The sequence below is a fragment of the Natrix helvetica genome (genome assembly GCF_964273705.1).
Source record: "Natrix helvetica genome assembly, chromosome: 2".
Taxonomy (NCBI): Eukaryota; Metazoa; Chordata; class Lepidosauria; order Squamata; family Natricidae; genus Natrix; species Natrix helvetica.
Genome location: NC_138552.1, coordinates 459957 through 482538, shown reverse-complemented (window position 1 = coordinate 482538; position 22582 = coordinate 459957). Strand labels below are relative to the sequence as shown.

Below are 22582 nucleotides of genomic sequence, written 5' to 3'. Positions count from 1 at the left end.
CGCCAAGTGCCAGGAAGCCACGAAGGCTGCTTGCTCTCTGGGATGGAGATGCTGGCAGCCGCTCAGCTTACGTCCAGCAGAACTGCAGGCAGGGGTGGACTGGAGTGCCAGAGGCCAAATTGGGGTGGGGGTCCAATGTTTGGGGCGGAGGGCGCCTCCCCCATCCGAGGGAGGAGAAATATGACTTACGTTGCCAGCTGGCCTGTCTCTTGTGCTGCCCCCTGAAAGAGCCAGTCGTGCAGAATCTTAAAATAGGGATCAAGGAGAGGCAGCCGTTATTTATTTCCGGAGCCACCGTGGGCCGTCTGTGTGGGGTGGGTGGGTCACACTCAGGGTTGGAAGGGGGGGGGTTTGACTGTCCCTCTTTCTGAAGGGTTCCCAGCCAGCTCCTCCTCCTCCTCCTCAGCAGCAGCAGCAGCCGCCGTTCCTTTGCCTTGGAGACAGACAGACGCTGCTTGGACTCTCTGCGTAGGGCAGGGGTGGCCAGCCGTGGGAACTTTTAGACCCGTGGACTTCAACTGACAGAATTCCCCAGCCATCCACCGTCTCCACCTTGCTGTTCCACAGAGGCAGCAGAAGAGACAGGCCAGCTATGCCGCCTGGGGAATTCTGGGAGTTGAAGTTTACGAGTCTTTAAAGTTGCCACGGTTGGACATCCCAATGAAGGGAATTGTTTTGTCTGTGCACCAGCAGCCCCCCCCCCCAAGCGCTCCCCCCTGCTCCTTGCACCTCCTCTTGGTCTGGGGGAGGGAGAGGAGGAGGCCTCGTTCATGCCCTCTTCTGCAGGGGCTAGAGACCCCTTTCCCTTCTCTCAGCCCTGCCTGCATCCAGCAGTGAGCTGCGGGGGAAGCTGCTCCGGTGCTTGGAAGGTCCCTGGCAGGGTTTCTGTGCCAGGAGAGGGCAGGCTGTGCCCGTGTTCTGGAGGGTGAATCACTCGGCCATTGACTGCCATGCAGAGCCCCCTGGAGCTCAGGGTCTGCCCAGGTCTGGACTCCCAGGTCCCACCATCTTGGGTGAGGCCTTGGGCTCACCTGGGCCTCTGCCAGGGCCCCCTTCCTGAAGACGCGGGTGCCCCTGGGGCTGTGGGTGCAGGAGAGTCCGTCCTCTCCCCCAAGGGCCCTGGGGGCTTTGCAGAGAGGGGCCTTCAGGGGATGGATGGGGTGTCCCCACATCGGTCTTTCCAACCTGGGCGAAAGGTTTGCCCTTGGCAGGCTGAGATTTCCCCTCCCCCCCCCAGTTGCACCGAACAGGTTCTGTTTCCCTTGTCTCCCATCAGCCCCCACCCCCCTCCCTCCTGTGGACCGCTGACCATGGAGTGCCTGCCTGTGTTTTTCTGCATGGAGCTCCTCCGTGGGTGCCTCCCTTCCGCTTGCTGGCTGGGAAATAACGCTGCTCTTTCCTCTCTTTCCCATCATGGCAGGGTCCGGACGATGGGCAGCCCCCCGAGTCTCCGTGGTTCAAAGGAGGGTGAGTAGCCTCTGGGGCCCCTGCAGCACTCGCTCACCCCCCCCCCCCGTGACCCATCTGGGGCTGCACCTCATGGGGCCCCCCAATTCCCCCAGGCACGAGGTGAGCTTGGCTTCCAGGGTTCGGCCAATGAGGCAGCCCCCATTGGAGGCTGTTCCAGGGGCCACGAAAGGCTTGCAGGGAGCCCAGCTGTCCCTCTGCCCCCAGGGGGTCCCAGCACCCGAGCACCACCTTCCATGGGGCCGCAGCTCTCTGGGTTTCTCCTCCCCCTGCCCTCCCCAGCTTCTTGGTACCAGGGAAGCCACGTTAATCTGCGGGAACCAGAAATCAGGAGGAGCCAAAACCTTTTGGGATGGAAAGGTTTCACTCTTTCAAAACGTGCATTATTCTGACCAAGAGGCTTCTCTGCTGCAGGAGAATTGCCCCACCCCAGCCCTGGAAGTCAGGGTGGAAGAGGCAGGAAGGGATTTCGCCTCTGGGGGCCATGCCCCTCCCTCAATTGGGAGGGGACAGCTTGCCTGAGCCAGTCTGGGCAACTTCTGCCATCGGAGCTGGTCTTTCCATGGGGGCATCTTTCCTTCCTTCCTTCCTCCCTCCCTCCCTCCCTCCCTCCCTCCCTCCAGGGCTGCTCCTGATCCCAGGCCTTGGGAGCTTTTGAAGCCGAGCTCTCCCCCTCCCCTTCTTCCCAGCGTGACTTGGGGGCCTGCCAGGGGAGAAGCAGAGAAGCCCCCCTTTACAGGCTGTTTGATTTTCCATGTGTGAATATACTTGAATAGATCCAGATGGCTTTGATCTGCAACATTTGAATTCGCTGCTGCTTATGAACAACTGTTGAGGGTGGGGGGAGGGGAGAAGTGGGGGGGGGCACAGCAGCTCCAACCTGAACTGAGACTCTTCCAGAGCAGAGCAGGCAGGGGAAGTGGCCGAGGGGGGGGGCTCTAACTTGACAGAGCGACTTCGGCCCAGCCCCCCCCCGCCGCCCCCAGGCTGAAATGCCAACCCTGAGCTGGCATCAGCCCAAAGGAGATCAGTAAAGCTGCCAATGGGGTTGGGGGGGGTGTTGACTGAGCAGAGGGCGAAGAAGGCCCCCTTCAGGGTTCTAGGGGGTGCCACAATTGGGGGGGGGATCTTTGAGGGGATCTTATAAGATGCCAAACTTTTACTCCCTCCCTGGTAAATCTGGGCAGTGGCAGCCAGTCTCTCCTGGGGAAAGCAGAGACCAGGCCCCGGTTTAACAATGGGGGGGAAGGGGGGAGGACTTTGAGGGGCCTTTGGGAGTCCCAGGCGGAAGGCTCTTCCTGTGTCCAGACCCACAAAGCCTCTCTTGCCTTGGCCACGTGGCTCCCCTCCTTCCCCCCACTTCTCTTGGTGGCCCAGGAGGAGCACCTGGCTGGGCTTCCACCACGTCCCCCTTGTCCTCCCTAATACCCCCCCCCTTGTTGCTTCTAGGCCAGCGGGCGGCCTGTACGGCATTGACAGCATGCCCGATCTACGGCAGAAGAAGCCCCTTCCCCTCGTCAGTGATCTGGTGAGAGGAACCCCTCGGTGACAGGTGGGGCAGGTGGGGGGGGGGACGGACAGAGCGGCCCTCCCACTTCTTACTCGGCAGCAGCAAAGAGAGGGGCCTCCCACGGCTCCCACCACTGCACCACATGCCCTTCCCTCGGGGGCCGAAGGGGGGGGGCACAGGGATATCTTTGCTGCTCCTGGGTAACTTATTTACCCTGCTACAAGTTTTTTTGAGTGTGAGAATTTGGAGCCTTTGTCCACAAAAAAGCAGGTCTACTGATCAGAAAAGTTTTTTTAAAAAGGGGGACTATGATCCATTTAGTTGTGGGGTCTTGAGGGTACCTCCCCCCCCAACTGCAGCCTCTCCTCCCAAGGAAAGTGTGGGAGGGGATTGGGAGAAGAGCTGATTGGCTGGAAAGAGACCCATGTCAGGAAAATGGGAGGGGGGCTGTGGGGCATATTTGGGGTGGGGGAGGCTTCCCTCTGTGCTTCCAGGTGGCAGTTAAACAGCGGGGGTGGGGGGGTGGGGGAGGGAGTTTCCAGCTATGGGGAAGTAGGTAGGAGGAGGGGGGTGGGAAGCTTCCGCCGGAGTGGCTGTAGGCCCTGGGGGTGGTCCTGGGCCTTGCTGAGCCCCCCTCCCCCAAAGTTTGGATCCAGTAGACGAGGACAGCCAAGGTGGCATTAACGTGTTCTGCTTCCCTTGGACGCTGGCGCTTCCCTCCCGCAGGCCATGGTAAGTAAGCGGAGAGCGACTCCCAGCTCCCTTCAGCCGCTTCTGACCCTCCGCTTCCTGGCCCATCCGTGCGGGATTGTCCCCCGGGGGCCTCAGGGCTCCAGGCCGGCTGGGTCTGGCCTTCTGGGCTGACTTGCCGGGGGGGGGGCTAGATGGGGGACTGCTGGGGGCCCCCAGGCATTGAGGGTCTCTGCCTGCAGATGGCCAGTCCAGCCAAGGGGCCCCTCCCTCCTCCTTCCCAGCTAGAGACCCTTCCTGGGTAGGATAGCTGGGGAAGGCCCCCCGGAGGGGATCTACCCGTGAGGCCACCTCCTGGGCCTTGGGGGGGGGGGGGAGGAAGAAGGAAAGACTGGTGAGAGGGCAGGGCAGGAGGCCTCCGCTGGTTCTCTCTTGAGGGGCTTCCCACCCCCCGCACAGCCCTTGGAAGCCCCAATAACCACTTCCTCTTCCAGTCGCTGGTGCAGTCACGGAAGGCGGGCATCACCTCGGCCATGGCCACCCGGACGTCCCTCAAGGACGAAGAGCTGGTAAGGCCGGACAGCAGCTGGGCCAGGCCAGGGGGTCAGGCCCTGAGCCCCAGGACGGGGGATCCCCTGAGGCGCATCACACACACACACACACACACACACACACACACACACACACACACTGGCAGATGAGCAGAGCACAAAAGCCACAGGGGCTGCCCCCACAGCAAGCGGTTAGGGGACGAATGGGGACCATGGGGGTCTTTGTGGGTGTGGAGGGCAGGACTCAAGAGAGGCGTTTGCTAGAAGATGGGAGCCCACTCCTGCCTCCCCCCCTTTGGGCAGCCCTGGGGCTGGGGGCCCTGCGGGGAGGGGTCAGGGTCGGGGGGGGGAGTCAGGCTAGGCCCTGGCTGGGCTTGAGAAGAGCAGGGGAAGTGGGGGGGGGGAGACGCTGCCGGCCTCTGCAGGAGCCTCCAGGTGCTTTGCCCGGAGAGGGCTGGGCTCTGCGCCAGTTGCAGCCCCCCTCATCCCTGGGGCTGGGAGGATGGGCAGAGGGGTCTCCTCCTTCCTTCCTCTCCTTCTTCCAGAAGTCCCACGTGTACAAGAAGACCCTCCAGGCCTTAATCTACCCCATCTCCTGCACCACGCCCCATACGTTTGAGGTGTGGACTGCCACGACCCCCACCTACTGCTACGAGTGCGAGGGGCTCCTGTGGGGCATTGCCCGCCAAGGGATGCGCTGCGTGGAATGTGGGGTCAAGTGCCACGAGAAGTGCCGAGACCTGCTCAACGCCGACTGCCTGCAGAGTGAGCGGCCCTCCAAGCCTCAAGGGGGGGGGCAAAGGAGCAGGGAGGACCCCAAACCCCCCCCCCGGGGGCAGAACAGGCTGGCATCCCCTTCCGTCTCTGCTGGAGGCCTTGCTGAGGAAGGAGAGGCTGCGTCCGAAGGGGGGCTGAGTGCCCCTCCCTCCTGACGGAGGGTCCAGGGCATGGGAGGGAGGGATTCCCTGCTCCACAGAGGCAGAGGGGGAATCGGGGGGCTTCTGGGTAGGCTGAGAATTGGAATCAAGTAGCACTCCTGCCGCAGAGGGGGAATCCCCTGGGAAACCAAGTCTTGGGGTTCTGCTGAAGCACCCCGACTCCCCTTCACGGCTCTTCCCCTGCATTCTCCCTTCGGAAGGGCCCCCGTTGGGAGAGGGGCTTGCAAGGCGGGTGGGGCTGAGCCCAGGGAGACTGGAGTCCCAGCCCCTCCCTGCCACGGAAGCTCTGGGATCCCCCCCCCCCATTGTTGCTCTATTCAGCCTGAGCCCCCTCCTTGCCCCCCCCTTGGAAGGAGGCCAAGCCGTGGCATAGAGCCTGCCAGCAGTGCAGCTTGTGGGGCTCCCTGAGGGAGGGGGGGCCTTCTGTGCCAAGGCGGGATGCCCGGCTCGGGGCCTTCCGTGGGAGGCGAGGGGGCTGCCTTCCTTTCTTGGCTGCCCTTTCTTGGTGTCGAAGTGATGATTAAGGCGCAGCCTTGGCGAGTGCCAGTTTCGTCAGAGTCCCTCTGTCAAGAAACGTTTGCGCAGCGCCAGGGAAGATGGGTTTTATTTTAAATCACAAAGCCTATTTCGGTTCCAAGAACAAATCCTATGCAGGCCTCGCCCTCCCACCCAACAGATGTCCTCCGTACCTCCAGGCGGGGGAGAGGCAAACTTTCCGCAGGACCCGCGGGGCTTCCCTTCCCTCGCGCAGGGGGGGGGGGCTGGACTCTTCTCAGGAGGGGCCTTCCCTCCCCCTGGCCGGCTTTTGGGGGCTCCTCCTCCCCCTCTCCAGCCCCCTGGGAAAAAGAGTTCAGGAAGGAAAGAAAAGCCCCCCCTTCCCCCCCCCCCCCAGGAGCAGCCGAGAAGTGCTCCAAGCACGGGGCGGAGGACCGGACCCAGAACATCATCATGGCCATGAAGGACCGGATGAAGATCCGGGAGCGGAACAAGCCGGAGATCTTCGACCTGATCCGGGACGTCTTTGGGGAGAGCAAGGGGACCCATGGGCAGCAGGTCAAGGCGGTCAAGCAAAGCGTCCTAGACGGGACCTCCAAGTGGTCGGCCAAAATCACCATCACAGGTGAGGGAGGGGGAGGAGCAGAGCCCTGGGGGGGGGCAGGGGGGCAGCCCTGCTGAAGCTCCCCCAGAGCCGGCTCTGCCTCCGGGGGGCTTCCTGGCCCCCCTCTCACCCTTCACCCCTCCCCACAGTGGTCTGTGCCCAGGGCCTGCAGGCCAAGGACAAGACCGGCTCCAGCGATCCCTACGTGACCGTCCAGGTGGGCAAAACAAAGAAAAGGACCAAGACCATTTTTGGGAACCTGAACCCCGTCTGGGAGGAGAAGTTCCACTTGTGAGTATCGGCAGTCCCAGGGCTGCTCTCCTCTCTGTTCCCTCAGAAGGTGGGGGGGAGGGGCCGTTGCAGTGGGCACTAAGGGGAGGGGGGAAGTCGGGAGCAAGCCCTGCGTCATCTCGGGTGGTCCAGGCAGCAGATCGCACAGTTATCTCTTTATGCCTTGGGTTTACGTCCCCCTCCCAACTCCCAGAAGGAGCCCCGTTCTGGGGTGACTCCCGGGCGGTTGTGTGCCCGGAATTCTCGGGAATGCGTGACCCCTCGTAGCCCCGGCCAAGCCCAAGGCAGCCCCCAGGAAACGGGTGCCCACGAGGAAGGGCGGGAGGCTGGCTGTGGGTGGCAAAGCCTGCCCTGTATGGCGCTGAGGGGAGGCGGAGATGCCTGTGGTTCAGGAAGCAGCCCTGCGTCTCCCCGGGGCCCAGGCTGGCCGGCTCGGCTGCTCAGCGCAGGTGCCAGGAGGGTTGGCTCCCTTCCTCTCTTTTTCCTCCCGAGGCCTATAATCAGCGGCTGACGGCTCTGGCAGAGATGGGAGCCCCTGGGCTCCTTCCTGGAGGTGGCAAACAAGGGAGGCGATGCAATTAGGATAATGAAACCTCATTAGGCCCAGAGGGCCGGGATGGCACGGCTGCGCCAGGAGCTCTGCAGGCGCTGGTGCTCAGAGAGTTTTCTAGCCTTCTCCGACACGCTCGAGGCTTTTTGGAGCCAAGGGCATGTGAGATTTGGCACCGGTGTGTTGCGCAGGGTGCGAAAATTCCTCTCTGCACACACAAATGATGGGGCTGTTACTGGCAGGGACTGGTGAGGGCAAGCAGTTCAAGGAAAGTGTCCAAAGAGCCTCACCTGCCCTGAAAAAGCCCATCGGCACCCTGGGCGTCGTAAGAAACGGTACGGAGAAAGGAGGGTCCAACATCAGGATGGCCTTGCGTAAGCCACGCCTGGAGCATCCTGCCCAGTTCCGGGGATGGGGGGGGGCAGCTAAGGGGAACTGGGGGAGGAAACCTGGGGGGCCTATGGGGGGCTTTGGGGCCTGAAAGGGGCTGAATGGGACGGGGTGGTGGAGGAGTGCGGAATGATGGAGCGTGTGGATGAAGAGATCAAGGAGAAATCAAAGGAATTGAACCAATGGAAGAATCCGGATGGGAAAAAAGGAAACATTTTGGAGCTTTGGAATATGCTGAGTCCCAACTTGGCTGGCTTCAAAAAGAGCCGAGGGAATTCAGAGAAGTCCTGGAGATCCCCGGCTGGGAGCTCTGGGGGCCCTGGGGCTCTTCTGGGGGTGCCTGCTGGAGGTCGGAGTGCTTCCATGGGCAGCCGGTTGGCCCCCGAGAGGAGAGACTGCTGGACGTGGCAGCCAAGCCTGTGCCCTGGCAGGAACGGGCGGCCGGTCGCTCCTGCCCCTCACCCTTGGCGGTGGCTGCTGCTCTTCTGAGGCGATGGGGCTGCGCAGGAGCTGAGTCCGCGTGGGGGGCAACGCCTGTGCGGCGCAGGGGCAAGAGGCGCGCTCCCTTGGCAGAGGGGGCCGGAGGGGGAAGCTGGCTGACTTGTTCTCGGTGTTGGGCTGCAGGGGTGGGGAGGGCTTCATTGTCACTTCCGGTTCCTGGTGTGCGCATGTGCACCGGCCAGCTGGTCTTTGTGTGCGCATGGGTGCCAGAAGCCAGAAAACCAGGTGGCCAGTGCACACAGAGCCTCTTCCCGGCGTGCACATGTGGCGCTCCCGTTTCAGTGCCGAAAAGGTTCACCAACCTGGTTTTAACCGAACAACTAGCCAAGAAAAGCTTCCGGGAGAAGAAACGGGGGGAAAGGCGATGGCGAAACGCTCGTCTCTCATCTCCAAGGGACCGATGAGTTTTCACAGGGCCTGAAGCAAAGGGGCCAATGGCCAAACGAGGGGAGCAGGAGGTTTGTGTCCCAAAGTGGGCCAGCCTCACCAGGCAGAGCAGGCAGGGGACACCACCAGGGGAGCTAATTCTGTTTCGTTGCACAGCAAGAGTGACGGAATCCGCTTCCTTTGCCCCCTGAGAACTTGGGGGGGGGGGAGCTCTTGCCCTGCTCAGCATCCAGCTGTGGCTCAGCTGCCACTTCTCTGACCGCTCTCTAGGCAGCTGCCTGGGCCCAGGCTTCCCCCCGGGCTCCTTCCTACCTGTCCTTGCAAGGGCTGCTTTCTAGCCCTTCCATCCCTCGGGCAGAGCAAGGGGGCAAGGGGGCCTGGGGCAGATGAACGGTTTAAAGGGGCAGGAGAACGGAGGCGCCGGGCGCAATGTGTCCTGCAGGCCCAGGAAGGCTTTGGGTCCTCCTGCTGAGGGAGAGGCCAGAGAAGGCGAATGGAGGGAGCCCTGAATCCCTAAATCCTTGGCAAGCAAAGTTTCCTTCAGACCTCGAAGGAAGCGCAGAGGCTCCCACGGAGAGGGAGCCCTTCAGGGAAGGTGGCGAGATCAGAGAGCTGCCCTCCGAAGGACCGTGGGGAGAGCGAGAGGATGTGGGGAGGAGGGGGAGGGTTGCAGCAAGACCTATTAGGGCTCCTCCGTTGGGTCATGCCTGGGAGCGAGCAGAGAGCCATGAGAGGGAGAGGGGTCCCGGAGGGAGGAGGGCCCATTATCCCCAGCCCCTGCCAGGACTTGACAAGAGGGAGAGAACCGGAATGGCAGCAGAATAGCCTGACCTTCTACCCCTTTGAGATGCGCAGGCAGAGGTTGGCAGGGAGAGACCACTGGGAAGACATCAAGGGACACGGAAAAGATTCCGGCTAATATGAAGGATTTCGGAAGAGACGGGGACCATCAGCCTCTTCGGGGGACCCACAGTTGACATGGGGGGGAGGGGGGAGTGAAAGTGGCAAATTGGCCTTGCCAATTTGAGGGAAAAACCACTGAGCTGGCCTTGGAAGAGCTACTGGCAACTGGTCCCGCTGGCATGTGCCCGACCCCCTCCCCCCCCTTGCCAGGTGTTACCCTTCCTCAGTGTTGCCTGGAACAGCAGTTTCCCCTCCGAGGTTTTGCTGGGACCCGATGGAGGAGAGTGGCCAGCAGTGAAGGAAACGGCCGGCCTGGCTTCTCTCCTCCCGGGTTGGGTGCTGGAACTGGGGGGCTGCCTGGTATTTTAACTCCTGCCCCCCCACCTCACCTCCGGGACAGAGGATTTGGAGAGCTGTTGGGGGGGGCATTGAGCCGTTCCATCCTCTGGTATGGCTGGGGAGGGGGCTGTCGTTTCAGCAGCACCTCCCCACCACCTCGCCCTGAGCTTTAGCTCTCCGGAGACCCTCCCTCCCATCTCTTGGGATGGGCTCCTTTTCCTCCACGTGTGTCTCTGCTGCCTGGAGGAGAGTTCTCTCGCTCCTTTACTTTGGCTTGTTCATTCTGCAAGGTTTCCCCTTGTGCCCCTTCAGAGCCGAAGCCCTTGGACCGAAGCCCTTCCCTTTGCCAGGCTGTGCTCCTTCCTCGGCTGCTTCCCCTCTAGGCCTCCCCCAGACCACAGGGACATCCCCCCCCCCAGGGCCTACTTTCCTTCTCTTTCTCGGCCAATATTCATGGAAGCTGTTCCCAAGGGAGGGGGGCTGCCAACTCTCGGGAGTCCGGTTCTCAGCGGGTGCCAGGGTAATGGGGGGGGGGTCACCACTCTTGCATGCCCCTCTGTTGCAACCCTGGTCCTCCGGGACGGAAAGACCCGGCCTGCATCGTCTGCCTGCCCAGAAGCTCCATGGTAGCCTCCCTCCTCCTCTCCTGTGCTCCCTGCCTGGATGCCCAATGCCAGGGCCACGTCAGAGGCCATTTCTGTGGGGCGCCACAGAGTCTGGAGAGCAGCCGAAAGCCTGGCCTGCTTGGGCTGGAACCAGGCTGCAGAGGGGGCTGCAGGGGGCCCAGTCCTGAAAGCCATCTCATTGGGGAAATGTGTGTGCCATCAGGCCAGGGTCCACCCCCAGAAGCCCCCTGGCAAAACTCTCTCCCAAATACCTGGGAGCGATCGTGCCAAAGCCCAGACCGCGGGAGACGTCCTCGTCTGCCTCTGGGGGGAAGGTCGTTTCCCAAGGTCTCCAGCGTAGAGTCCCTGTGATTGTCAGCCAGCATCGCTTATCTGCTGCAGAGGCTTCTCTCTCGGCTGGGATGAACACGGCAGGAGGGTCTGGGTGCTTCACCAGAGGTTGAGGAGGCCGGGAGACCCCTCGGCGCTCTCCTGCCCTTCCTTCCAGAACCTTCCCATCACAGCCGGGCTTCTCACAGGACTGCAGCAGTGAGATTAAACGGGGGTGGGTGGGTGGGATGGAGGGTCTCCCTTCCATTTTGCTAGGACACATGCGCCCCCCCCCCAGAGCTCGGATGGGGAGGGGAAATTCTTTCCCCCCAGTGCGCTTATCTAAACGGCCAACCACCTCCTCCTCCCAATGCAGGGGTGGACTAGAAGACCTCCGGGTCCCTTCCAGCTCTCTTCCGATTCCAGTTCCGACCAGCCCGGAGGTCCAAGGCTGCTCTTGCGTAGCCGGGCTGGAGGGTCCGGGGCCTGGGAGCCCCCGTTGGATAGGAGGCGACTGCTCTGGGCTTCCAGCTGCAATTGGCTCCCATTAGAAACTCCGCTGGAGGCCCCTTTCAGAGGTTGGTCTATGGGGCCAAATATAGGCAGTCCTTTGACTTGCAACGGTTCGTTTAATGACCATTCAAAGTTACCATGGCACTGAAAAAAGAGATTGATGACCGTTTTCCACAGTTACGACCTTTGCAGCATCCCCATGGTCACATGGCCAAAATTCAGAGGCTTGGCAAGTGACTCACATTTATGACGGTCACAGTGTCCCAGGGTCATGTGATCCCCTTTTGTGATCTACCGACAAGGAAAACCAATGGGAAAGCCAGATTCACTTAATGACCGTGTTACTACCTTAACAACTGGTTCACTTAACAACTGTGGCAAGAAAGGTTGTACAATGGGCCAAAACGTACTGAACAAATGTCTCACTTAACAACAGAAATGTTGGGCTTAATGGTGGTTGTAGGTCGAAGGCTATCTGTGCTACTGAGGCAATTGCAGGACCTCAGAAATGGCGGCACTTGGGGGTCCTTCCTTGTGTGTCCGTGGGTGTCTTCTGGGTCAGGTTGCCCCCCACCATCTTTGAAATGTGCCTAAACCTTCAGGTGGCCCAATGTGGCCCCAGTGCCATGGAGGGGCAGGGCCTGGGCAAGGGGAGGCTTTCCCAGAAGAGGGCTGGAGGAGCAGGGACCACCTGGAGGCCGGATGGGGCCTCACAGCTGGAAGTGGGAGGGCAGAGCCTGGGGGAAGCGCCACTCTCATTGACAAGGCTCAGCACTTTGCGCCTGACCCACTTTCTGACTTTCTTCCTCCTGTTATTTGGGTCGCTTGGCAACAGGCGGCCCCTTCATGGAGAAGCCAGCGAGAGTCCCTGCCGCGTGGCCACAAAGCAGCCGGCTTCACCCCGGCCTCCCCGCCTCTCCTTGGAAGCAGCCTGCCTTCCTTCCTCGGCCCCGGAGCGCCTCCCACGCACAAAGCACCTGGGAACTAGGTTCCCCCCCCCCCGAAAGCATCACCGGGCTGCTCCTCTCCCTCCGGGGCCATCGCGGGAAGCAACCGCACGAAGGCAGAGTTGTGGGAGGGGGTCATTCTGTTTTCTATCAAGTAATGCCCAGCCACGAGGTTTTTCTCTTCCGCCTTCTCCGAGTTTCTGCCAAGGTCACGCAGAAGCCCCCTCCAGGTTGAAGTCCAAGATGGCACCAAGGGGGAAAGGTTGGCTTAAGACTGGGAGGCCTTCGGCCGCTGAAGCTCCCTGGGTGCCCTCAGCCCAAGTCACCCGCTAAGGGCTTGGTGAGGAAAAAGAGCTGCCCAAGGGCTGCGGGATCATCCAGAGATAACGGGGGAAACAGAAAATAACAGACTAACAGCGCTGGAAAGGATCTTGTAGGTCATCTAGTCCAACCCCCTGGAACACCCACGATTTCTGAAGGCAACTTCTATTCCACTGGTAAATTGTCCTCCCTGTTAGGAAGTTTCTCCTTAATTCCAGGTTGCTTCTCTCCTTGATCAGTTTCGAACCATAGTTTCTTCTCAAATTAATTGACCCCCCCTCCTCTCTGGGGCAGCCCCTGAGATATTGGAAGATGCTCTCATGTCCTCCCTGGTCCTTCTCTTCCCTAGACCAGCCATGCCCGGTTCCTGCGACCGTTCTTCATATGTTTTAGCCTCCAGCCCCCTAATCCTCTTGGTTGCTCTTCTCTGCACTCTTTCTAGAGTCTCCGCATCTTTTTTATAGTGTGGTGACCAAAACTGAATGCAGTACTCTAGGAGTGGCCTTACTAGGGCTTTATAGAGGAGTATTAGTACCTCACTTGATCTTGATTGTATCCCTCTGTTCATGCAACTTAGGATTGCTTTGGCTTTTTTGACACACGGCTGGCTCCTATTGAACTGGTTGTCCACTAAGACTTCAAAAGCCCCCTCACAGCCACTGTTATTAACCCTGATTTCACCAAAGTTTCTTCCTTCCCACTTGGTGGCTGTGTCGTTCCCCCCCCCCCCCCTTGCTTGGGGCTCTCTGAGCACAGCTTGGGGCCTTTGCAGCCTGTCTCCCCTCCCCTCTCAGCTGCCTTGCCCAAAACCTGGGGTTCCGGCTGAGCCCGGAGGGGCCTGGGTTGCTTGGGGGCTGTGCTGCTGGAGGGTGGTGGTGGTTGCCTCCCTGCCTGGGCTGCCTTGGGACCTGGGCAGGAAAGAGCATAGACCTTGCTGTCCCCTCCTCCCTTGGCCCCTGCAGTGAGTGCCACAACTCCTCCGATCGGATCAAAGTGCGCGTCTGGGACGAAGACGACGACATCAAGTCCCGGGTGAAGCAGCGGCTGAAGAGGGAATCGGATGACTTTTTGGGCCAGACCATCATTGAAGTCCGGACGCTGAGCGGAGAGATGGACGTCTGGTACAACCTGGGTGAGCCCTTCCTCTCTGCAGGGGCTTGGGGGGAGGGAGCCGAGGAGCTCGGCAGAAGAGCATTTGAGGATCCCTTGGGGTCCGGGGTGGGGACGGGGACTGGGGAGAGCCAGTGAATTTCCACGGAGGCAGCTGGGAGGCTTTGGGGCTCCTGAGAAGGACGGAGGGGGGGGGGACTTTGGGGCCATCGGAAGAGGCAGGTCCAGTGCAGGGATGGTGACGATGCCCCTCCCCCAACTCAACCAAGAACTCCTTGCTGTCCCAGGCCTCAGGGTGGGAGTCCGGGAAAAGCAGTCTGGCTGGGTGGGGGCAGAGGGGAGGGTCTCGTTCAGAAAAGAAAAGTGAACACTACTTGGGCCCCGGAGAATGGGGGCCCAGACTGGCCCCTTGCAAACCAGTTGTAGTGGAATCTCCAGCCAGAGTAGAGGGTGGAGGAAAGAGGCTGGCAACCTTGGGACCCCTCCAGGGGAGGAAACAGCAGAGGGCAGACCCCCCCCGTAAGGCTCCCCAGAAGGGGCAATTATAACCCTGGTGGGCTCCATCGTCCCGTGCCAGCCCTCCCAAGGCAAAGCCAGGAGAGGAAAGGGGAGGCGGGGGTTGGAACTGCCATTCCTGCGGGACCCCCTCTTGCCTCATGCCAATGAGGCCACAAGGGCACAACACCCTCCTGATGGCCAGCCACATCTTCCTGCCCCTCTTGCCCCAGGACGGGTGGTCTGGAGCCCAAGTGCCACCGGCTGCCAACAGGTCTGCAGAGCCAGCCTGGTCCCCTGAAGGGGGCAGAGAGTGGCCAGGTGGGCCTGCCTTCAGCCTCGGGTGCTGGGGTTCCCTAGCTGGCAGGGATGAGAACGTGGGGGGGGGATCTTCCTTCTAGAAAAGCGGACGGACAAATCGGCCGTCTCGGGCGCCATTCGATTGCAGATCAGCGTGGAGATCAAAGGCGAAGAGAAGGTGGCTCCTTATCACGTCCAGTACACCTGCCTTCACGAGGTAGGCACGGCGGCCGGCTGAGCTCTGCTCCTTTGCTGAGAATCCCTGGCTTCTTCCCCCTGGGCCCATTGCAACCTTGGAGGCTCCTGCAGGGAGGGCTTGCAGGGGGCAGATAATCCCCTTCTCTTAGTGTGACAGCCCTCTCCCCCCCCCCCCACAATAATTCTGGTGGGTTTGACCCTCTGACCAGTCATGGGTTCCCCTTCCCAGAAAAAGCCACGGATGTTTTAGAGCATGGAGATGTAGCTTTACAGTTTCACAGGTGCAGCTTCACAGGTGAGCAGTAGAGATGTTCTGAAGGGACCCATAAAAGAGAATCTTTGAAGCTCAGGGTTGAAACGGGGGGGGGGGTCCCTTGGGGGTCTCTAAGCTTGGCTCTTTTCTTTTTTAAATTTTGTTTTATTTTTAAACAAACAAGAACAAACAAAAACGTAAAACACATACATGCTTCTTCCATCTCATATAGCATGTCATTTGGTTACAAGATTTTGTGCGTCCTTTCCATAGTCACCACTTGCAATTATATATCGAGTCACAAATTATTCATTTGATAAACATAGATACATTATTGTTATGTGTCAATTTTTCAACTATATTATTCCTTAATTTTAAACAAGGTATTCTAAATATTGAATCCATGCATACAACATCATTTTGCATCAATAATTCAATTCCAATTATTATTCCTACATTTTAAACAGAACATTCCATATGTTAAAATCGTATATCCATTACATCGATCTAATCTGTTTAACAATGCTAAACCCTTATAGTATTGCATGTATCATTCTATTTTTTTTATTAAAGGTTTTAACAAATTTTACAAATATTACCCCTTCCCCTTCCCACCCTCCAACCCTCCCCCAACCCAACCTCCCAGAGCAAAACACAGGGTATAAACATTTAACAATCATTCGCTAACATAAGCTAACTGATTTTAACATCCTACCTCCTCTTGTGCTTTAATTCCCCTTTTGTTAAGCTAACTTTAGGTAAATTGTAACATTATTTGTGCCTTCACTCATAAGCTAATTGAAGTTTCCTAGTCCGATATTTATTTTGAATATAGTCAATCCATCTTCTCCATTCCACCTTACATTTCTCATCTGAATGGTCCTTCAAATATGCTGTAATTTTGGCCATCTCTGCTAGATTTACTACTTTTAGCGTCCATTCTTGAATAGTGGGCAATTCTTCCCTCTTCCAGTACTGCGCCACCAACAATCTTGCTGCCGTCGTTAAGTTCAAAATCAAATTAGTCTCAATAACTGTACAGTCTGTAATTATACCTAACAAAAACAACTGGGGGGGGTGAACTTTATCATCTTTTTAAGTATATTTTGAATAACCCACCTTATTTTTATCCAAAATGCTTTGACTTTTTTGTAAGTCCACCATATATGATAATACGTAGCATCAACACAATCACATCTCCAACATTTAGGTTGTAAATTCGGATACATACAAGATAACTTTTTGGGATCTAAATGCCATCTATACAACATCTTATAAAAATTATCTCTCAAATTCTGAGCTTGCATAAATTTTACATTTCTTACCCAAATCTTTTCCCATGTTTCCATCATTATTGTCTCTTCGAAATTTTGTGCCAATTTTATCATACAGTCTTTAACTAACTCTGTTTCTATTTCTATCAGTATATTATACAATCTTTTTATATGCATTTGACTCTGGTCCCTAATTTGTTTTACCAAACTATCCTCATTTTGCATGATACCAATTGTCTGATCTTTTTTCCATCTAGCTTGTAACTGTCCATACTGGAACCAGGTTTGAATTACCTTTTCCTCTCTTAATACGTTCAAAGGCTTTAACTGTCGTACACCTCTCTCTATATTAAGAAGTTCTCTATATGTAATTACAACCTGTTTTTGTTCTATACTTATATTCTCTATCGCGTGTCTGGGTACTACCCACATAAATATCTTATCATTTAACCTATATTGGTATTTTTTCCAGACACGCAATAGGGCATTCCTTAATATATGGCTTTTAAAAATCTTATCCACCTTCTTACCATATATTAAATAAGCGTGCCAACCATATACCAAATCATATCTCTCAATATTCAGTATTCTATCCTCTGTTAGATTAATCCAGTCACTAATTGTTGATAAAACTACTGCTTCATAATATAATTTTAAATTAGGCATTTTCTTTTTTTTTTAATTAAGAGTTTTGTACAAACAAATTTTCCCTCTTTTCACCCCCCCTCCATACAATATAAATCTCATACAAATGCTATACCCCCCCAACCCCCCCGCAAAAATTCACATTCAAATATTATACCAAATAGTTTGCCCCCTCCCCTCCCCCGTCTTAAAGTAAATTACTCGTAACCCCTCTCCTCCCAGCAAACACAATATAAATTTCTCTTAGATTAATAATAACACATTGATCCCATTTTCTAAGCTAATTTAACATCTATAACTCTTAATATAAATTTCTCCTAGAATAACAGTGTTTCGTTAATCCCATCTTCTAATTTATTCATACATATATATTGCCCCGCCCTCCACCCTAACCCTCCCCCACCTCCCACACAAACCCACCCCCCTGACTTCCGCTGTATACCACTCTAACAATTCCAAGCATCCCATATATTATTTACTCTGATCATCTATCAATCTAAACATTCTTACCTAAAGGCTACATAGTACTTCCTAGTCTGGTATTTATTCTGTATGTAATCAATCCATTTTACCCATTCCTGTGTGTAATCCTCCTGTTTCTGAGCTTTTAAAAAAGCTGAAATTTTTGCCATTTCGGCGAACCTTCTGAATCCATTGATCAATTGTCGGCAAAAAATCTTTTTTCCAATGTTGCGCAATCAACAACCTAGCTGCTGTAACCATATACAAGGCCAATTTTGTTTCCCCTTTGGTGAAATCCTTAGCTATACCCAATAAAAACATTTGCGGAGTGAATTGTATTCTTTTCTTAAATACATTCTGCATAACCCACCATATTTTTATCCAAAAAGCTTTAACCTTGTTACAAGTCCACCATACATGAAAAAAGGTAGCATCTAGACACCCGCATCTCCAACATTTTGGTTGAACATTTGGGTACATGCATGATAATTTTTTAGGATCTAAATACCATCTGTAAAACATTTTATAAAAATTCTCCCTTAAATTCTGTGACTGTGTAAATTTAACATTCTGAACCCATATTTTTTCCCACGTTTCCAACATAACCACTTCACCAAAATTCTGAGCCCATTTAATCATACAATCCTTAACCAATTCACTTTCTGAGTCTCTTTCTAACAGTACATTATATATTCTTTTAACTTGTTTTGGACCAGTCTCTTTTATCTGCTTAATCAGTTCCACTTCTTTATCCATAAAACCGACCCTGCGATCTTCTTCCCATCTCTTCTGAAGCTGTATGTAATGTAACCAATTTAAAGTAATTCCTTCTTCCAACAGCTGTTCCAAAGTTTTTAACTTCCATTCGCCCCCATCAGCGATAAGCACATCTTTATATAAACAACCCCCGAGTGACTTAATATTCATAATCCCCATGGTCATTTCATTTCATTTCATTTATTAGCACTTATATACCGCCCCCTCTCCCGAAAGGGACTCGGGGCGGTGTACAGTCCATATTAAAAAACACCAAATAAAATACATGTATGCATAGGAGGAGGATAAAATAGGCCAAAACTGTACAGCTAATAAATAAACAATATAAGAATTTAAAATATCATACAATTTATGCACTATCCCTCTAAAAACCCGTAAAAAGTATATGCCAGGGGGGCAGACGTTGTAAATTATGCCAAACCAGCCAGTCGGAACAGGTGTGTCTTCAGTTTCTGTCGGAAGGAGCGGAGGTCAGTAGTGGTTCTAATGTCGGGGGGGAGGTCATTCCAGAGGGTTGGGCCCATCACAGAGAAGGCCCTACTCCTCGGTGTCGCCCGTTGGCATTGCCTCGTGGACGGCACCAGGAGAAGGCCCTCCCTGTGAGAGCGGATTGGCCGCAGGGATGTGTGCGGGAGGATGCGATCCCGCAGGTAACTAGGCCCTATGCCATGGAGCGCTTTAAAGATGGTAATCAGAACCTTGAACCGCACCCGAAAGACCACAGGTAGCCAGTGCAGCTCGCGCAGGAGAGGTGTTACGTGGGAGTACCTAGTACTCCCCATGACTACCCGCGCTGCTGCGTTCTGGACTAGCTGCAGTCTTCGGGCGCGACCCAAGGGAAGCCCCATGTAGAGAGCGTTACAGTAGTCCAGGCGAGACGTCACCAGCGCATGAGTGACTGTGCGTAGGGCATCGCGGTCCAGAAGGGGGCGCAATTGGCGCACCAGGCGAACCTGGTGGAACGCCCCCCTTGCCACGGCTGCCACATGATCATCCATTGACAGCCGGGCATCTAGGAGGACGCCCAAATTGCGCGCCCGTTCCACAGGGGGCAATTGCTCGCCCCCTATGGCCAGTGATGGAATTAACTGGCTGAACCGAGGTGCTGGTAGCCACAGCCACTCAGTCTTGGAGGGGTTGAGTTTGAGTCTGTTGTCCCCCATCCAGACCCCGACGGCTTCCAAACACCGGGACATCACTTCGACAGCCTCGTTGGGGTGGCTTGGGGTTGAAATGTACAGCTGCGTATCATCAGCGTACAGATGGTACTCAACCCCAAAGCCACGGATGATCTCACCCAGCGGCTTCACATATGCGTTGAACAAAAGGGGCGAGAGGACCGACCCCTGCGGCACCCCACAAGAGAGTGGCCTCGGGGTCGACCTCTGCCCCCCAGTCAACACATATTGCATCCGGCCGGAGAGGTAGGAGCCGAACCACCGTAAAACGGTGCCTCCGACTCCCATCCCCTCCAGCCGGCGCAATAGGATACCATGGTCGATGGTATCAAAAGCCGCTGAGAGATCTAATAGGACCAGGATAGAGGAACAACCTCTATCTCTGGCCCTCCAGAGATCATCCACCAACGCGACCAAGGCTGTCTCGGTGCTGTGCCCGGGTCGGAAGCCGGACTGGCGTGGGTCTAGATATACGGATTCGTCGAGGTGCCGTGGAAATTGCTGCGCCACCGCATTCTCAACAACCTTCGCTAAAAAGGGAAGGTTGGAGACTGGACGATAATTAGCTAGCTCCATTGGGTCAAGTGAAGGCCTCTTGAGCAGGGGCTTCACCACCGCCTCTTTCAAGGCAGCCGGTAAGAAGCCCTCACCCAACGAGGCGTTCACCAGGCCCAGAAGCCAGCTTCGCGTCACCTCCCAGGATGCCAGTACCAACCAGGAGGGGCACGGGTCCATTGAACATGTGGTGGGTCGTAGCCGTCCCCGTAACCCGTCTAAATCCTCGGGGGCAACAGAGTCAAACTCCTCCCAGAGTGGACTCACAAGACTCACTGATGTCGGCTCGTCCGGACCACTGGGGGGGGCCCATCCGCTCCGGATCTGAGCGACTTTGTCTTGCAGATATTCTCCAAACTCCTCTGCTCTTCCCTGCAAGGGCGCCTCCCGCGTCTCCTGCAACAGGAGAGAGCGGGTCACCCTAAACAGGGCGGCAGGGCGGTTATCCGCAGACGCAATGAGAGCGGCACAATGCCTACGTTTGGCCGCTTTCAATGCCACAAGGTAAGTCCGTAAAAAGGCTCTTACCTGTGTCCGGTCAGATTCGGAGCGTGAGGACCTCCACCTGCTCTCTAGACGTCTCCTATGGCGCTTCATCACCCTGAGCTCCTCGGTATACCAAGGGGCCCGGGTGGCTCGCTGCCGCAGGAGAGGTCGCAGAGGCGCGACCCGGTCTAAGGCCCCCGCCGTCGCCCTATTCCAGGCGTCGACTAGGTCCTCCGACCGAGCGCGGGTTAGGGCTACAGGTAACGGCCCAAGCTCCGCCTGGAACCTATCCGGTTCCATCAAGTGCTTGGGGCGGTACCAGCTTGAACATACTGGTTCCGCCTCCTCGCGGTGGAGGGTAGCGCCAGGGAAGTCGAGCCGGAGATATGAGTGATCTGACCATGACAGGGGCATAATCTCTAAATCCCCTATTCCCAGATCACTCGTCCACTGTTCAGATACAAAGATAAGGTCCAGTGTGTGGCCGCCTTCATGTGTGGGGCCCTGAATTAGTTGGGTCAGGCCCATGGCTGTCATGGAAGCCATGAACTCCCGAGCCACCTCAGACGCTGCTCCCGTCGACGGCAGGTTGAAATCCCCCATAACCAAGAGTCTGGGAATCTCAACCGCCGTCTCCGAGACCAGCTCGAGGAGCTCGGGCAGGGCCGCTGACGTATAGCGAGGAGCCAAGATCCAACCAAAGCGGTATTTTATAATCCCAATTGGGCCGGTGCTTCTTCCATATTCTCATCAAGGCACTACGGAGAACATGGTTGTTAAATTAGGCATTTTCAAACCTCCTCTTTCCCATATATCTTGCATTATTTTTAAGTTTTATTCTTGGTTTCTTCCCCGCCCAGACAAAGTTATTAATACCTTTCTGCCATTCTTCCAAATTTGCAACTTTTTAAAGTATTGGTATCATTTGAAAGAGAAATAGAAGCTTAGGCAAAACATTCATTTTAACTGCTGCTATCCTTCCCAACAATGACAATTGTAGTTTTTTCCATTTATTCATCTCTAACTGTATTTTATGCCATAATGGTTCATAATTATACTTATATAATTTCCCATTTGAGGTTGTAATGTTAACGCCTAAATATTTAACCTTTTCTACTGTCTCGCATCCTGTTACTCTTTCTAGTTCTTCTTTTTGATTTGTGGTCATATTTTTAACTATCATCTTTGTTTTTCCTAGATTTATTTTGAACCCAGATACTTGACCATATTGATTAATTATGTTCATTAAACCTATAGCTGATTTCCCTGGTTGGGTTAAAGTTACAACCAAGTCATCCGCAAATGCTCGTACTCTATATTCATAATGCCTAATCTTAATTCCCTGTAGGTCATCTGACCCACGTATTCTATTCAACAATAACTCCAAGGTTAAGATAAACAATAATGGAGACGGGACACCCCTGTCTTGTTCCTTTTTCAATTTTGAAGGATTCTGTTAAACTACCATTAACTATAATTTGTGCTGTCTGTTTCTGGTATATTGCCTTGATAGATTGTATGAAATACTCTCCAAAATACATCTTTTGTATTTTTTAAATTAGAAATTGCCAATTCACTCGGTCAAATGCTTTCTCCGCGTCTAAGAATAAAAGTGCAGCGGGGACTTGGTTGTTCTTCCCCAAATATTCCAATATATTAACAATTTGTCTTCCATTACTTTTCATTTGTCTCCCCTGTATAAAACCAGATTGATCATTATGAATCGTTTGTTGTATAATTGACATCAACCTATTTGCTAATATTTTAGCAAAGATTTTATAATCTGTTTAAGTAATGAAATAGGTCTATAGTTTTTTGACTCCTGATCTCCTTTTGGAATCAGGGAAATAAAGGCTGTTCTCCAGGATAGCGGTACCCTTCCTTCCATTTGAATTTTATTAATTTTATATTCTGAGAAAGCCTTTTTAATCATATCCTGTGGATAAACTTCTTTGCTCTTGTGCTCTGATCTCTACACCCCCAACAGCACCTTCTTCAATGTCAATTCCACCTACAGCACCCTCTGTCCTCTCAATTTCGATTATAGGTAAATCCAGCAGTTGCACCGGTAGCTCTTCGTTTCCAGGCTTCTCTGCCTTTCCTCTCAAATGTTCTGTATAGAAGGCTTCTGCCTTTTCAATTGTATCAATTCTGTATCTCTGTCCTTTCCATAGAAACATAAGGCCTTCCGGAATCAACCATCTATAGTTAACTCCTATTTTAAGTAAAACTGTGGTCAAAAATTGGTATTTTCTTCTCTTCTCTCTCACCCTTCTTGGTATTTGCTTTAGAATTGCAATCTCCTTGCCTTTGTATTCCAGTTGTGTTCTAATATGTGTTTCTTGCAAACAAATTACATCATTTTAAAATTGTTTCAGATAGTGAAATATTTTCTTCCTTTTTTGTGGTGAATTTGAACCATTAACGTTCCAGGTTAGAAATTTAATTGTCATCTTCAGCTCCCTGAAGCTTTCTAAGAGCTGCCTGGAAATCTTGCTGGGATTTCACCTTCGGTCT

At 54.6% G+C, this 22582-nt stretch overlaps 1 protein-coding gene across 3 annotated transcripts in view; it reads left to right on the top strand.

Annotated features, from left to right (window-relative positions):
* The window catches only part of UNC13B (unc-13 homolog B), a 167232-nt gene that overhangs the window by 105975 nt on the left and 38675 nt on the right, over window positions 1-22582 (top strand). For all 3 annotated transcript variants that reach the window (XM_081942076.1, XM_081942075.1, XM_081942074.1), the window contains 8 exons: window positions 1421-1467; window positions 2917-2995; window positions 4162-4236; window positions 4764-4983; window positions 6049-6276; window positions 6405-6546; window positions 13295-13464; window positions 14339-14454. In XM_081942076.1, the coding sequence (XP_081798202.1) occupies window positions 1421-1467; window positions 2917-2995; window positions 4162-4236; window positions 4764-4983; window positions 6049-6276; window positions 6405-6546; window positions 13295-13464; window positions 14339-14454 (1077 nt within the window). The remainder of the gene's footprint in view (window positions 1-1420; window positions 1468-2916; window positions 2996-4161; window positions 4237-4763; window positions 4984-6048; window positions 6277-6404; window positions 6547-13294; window positions 13465-14338; window positions 14455-22582) is intronic.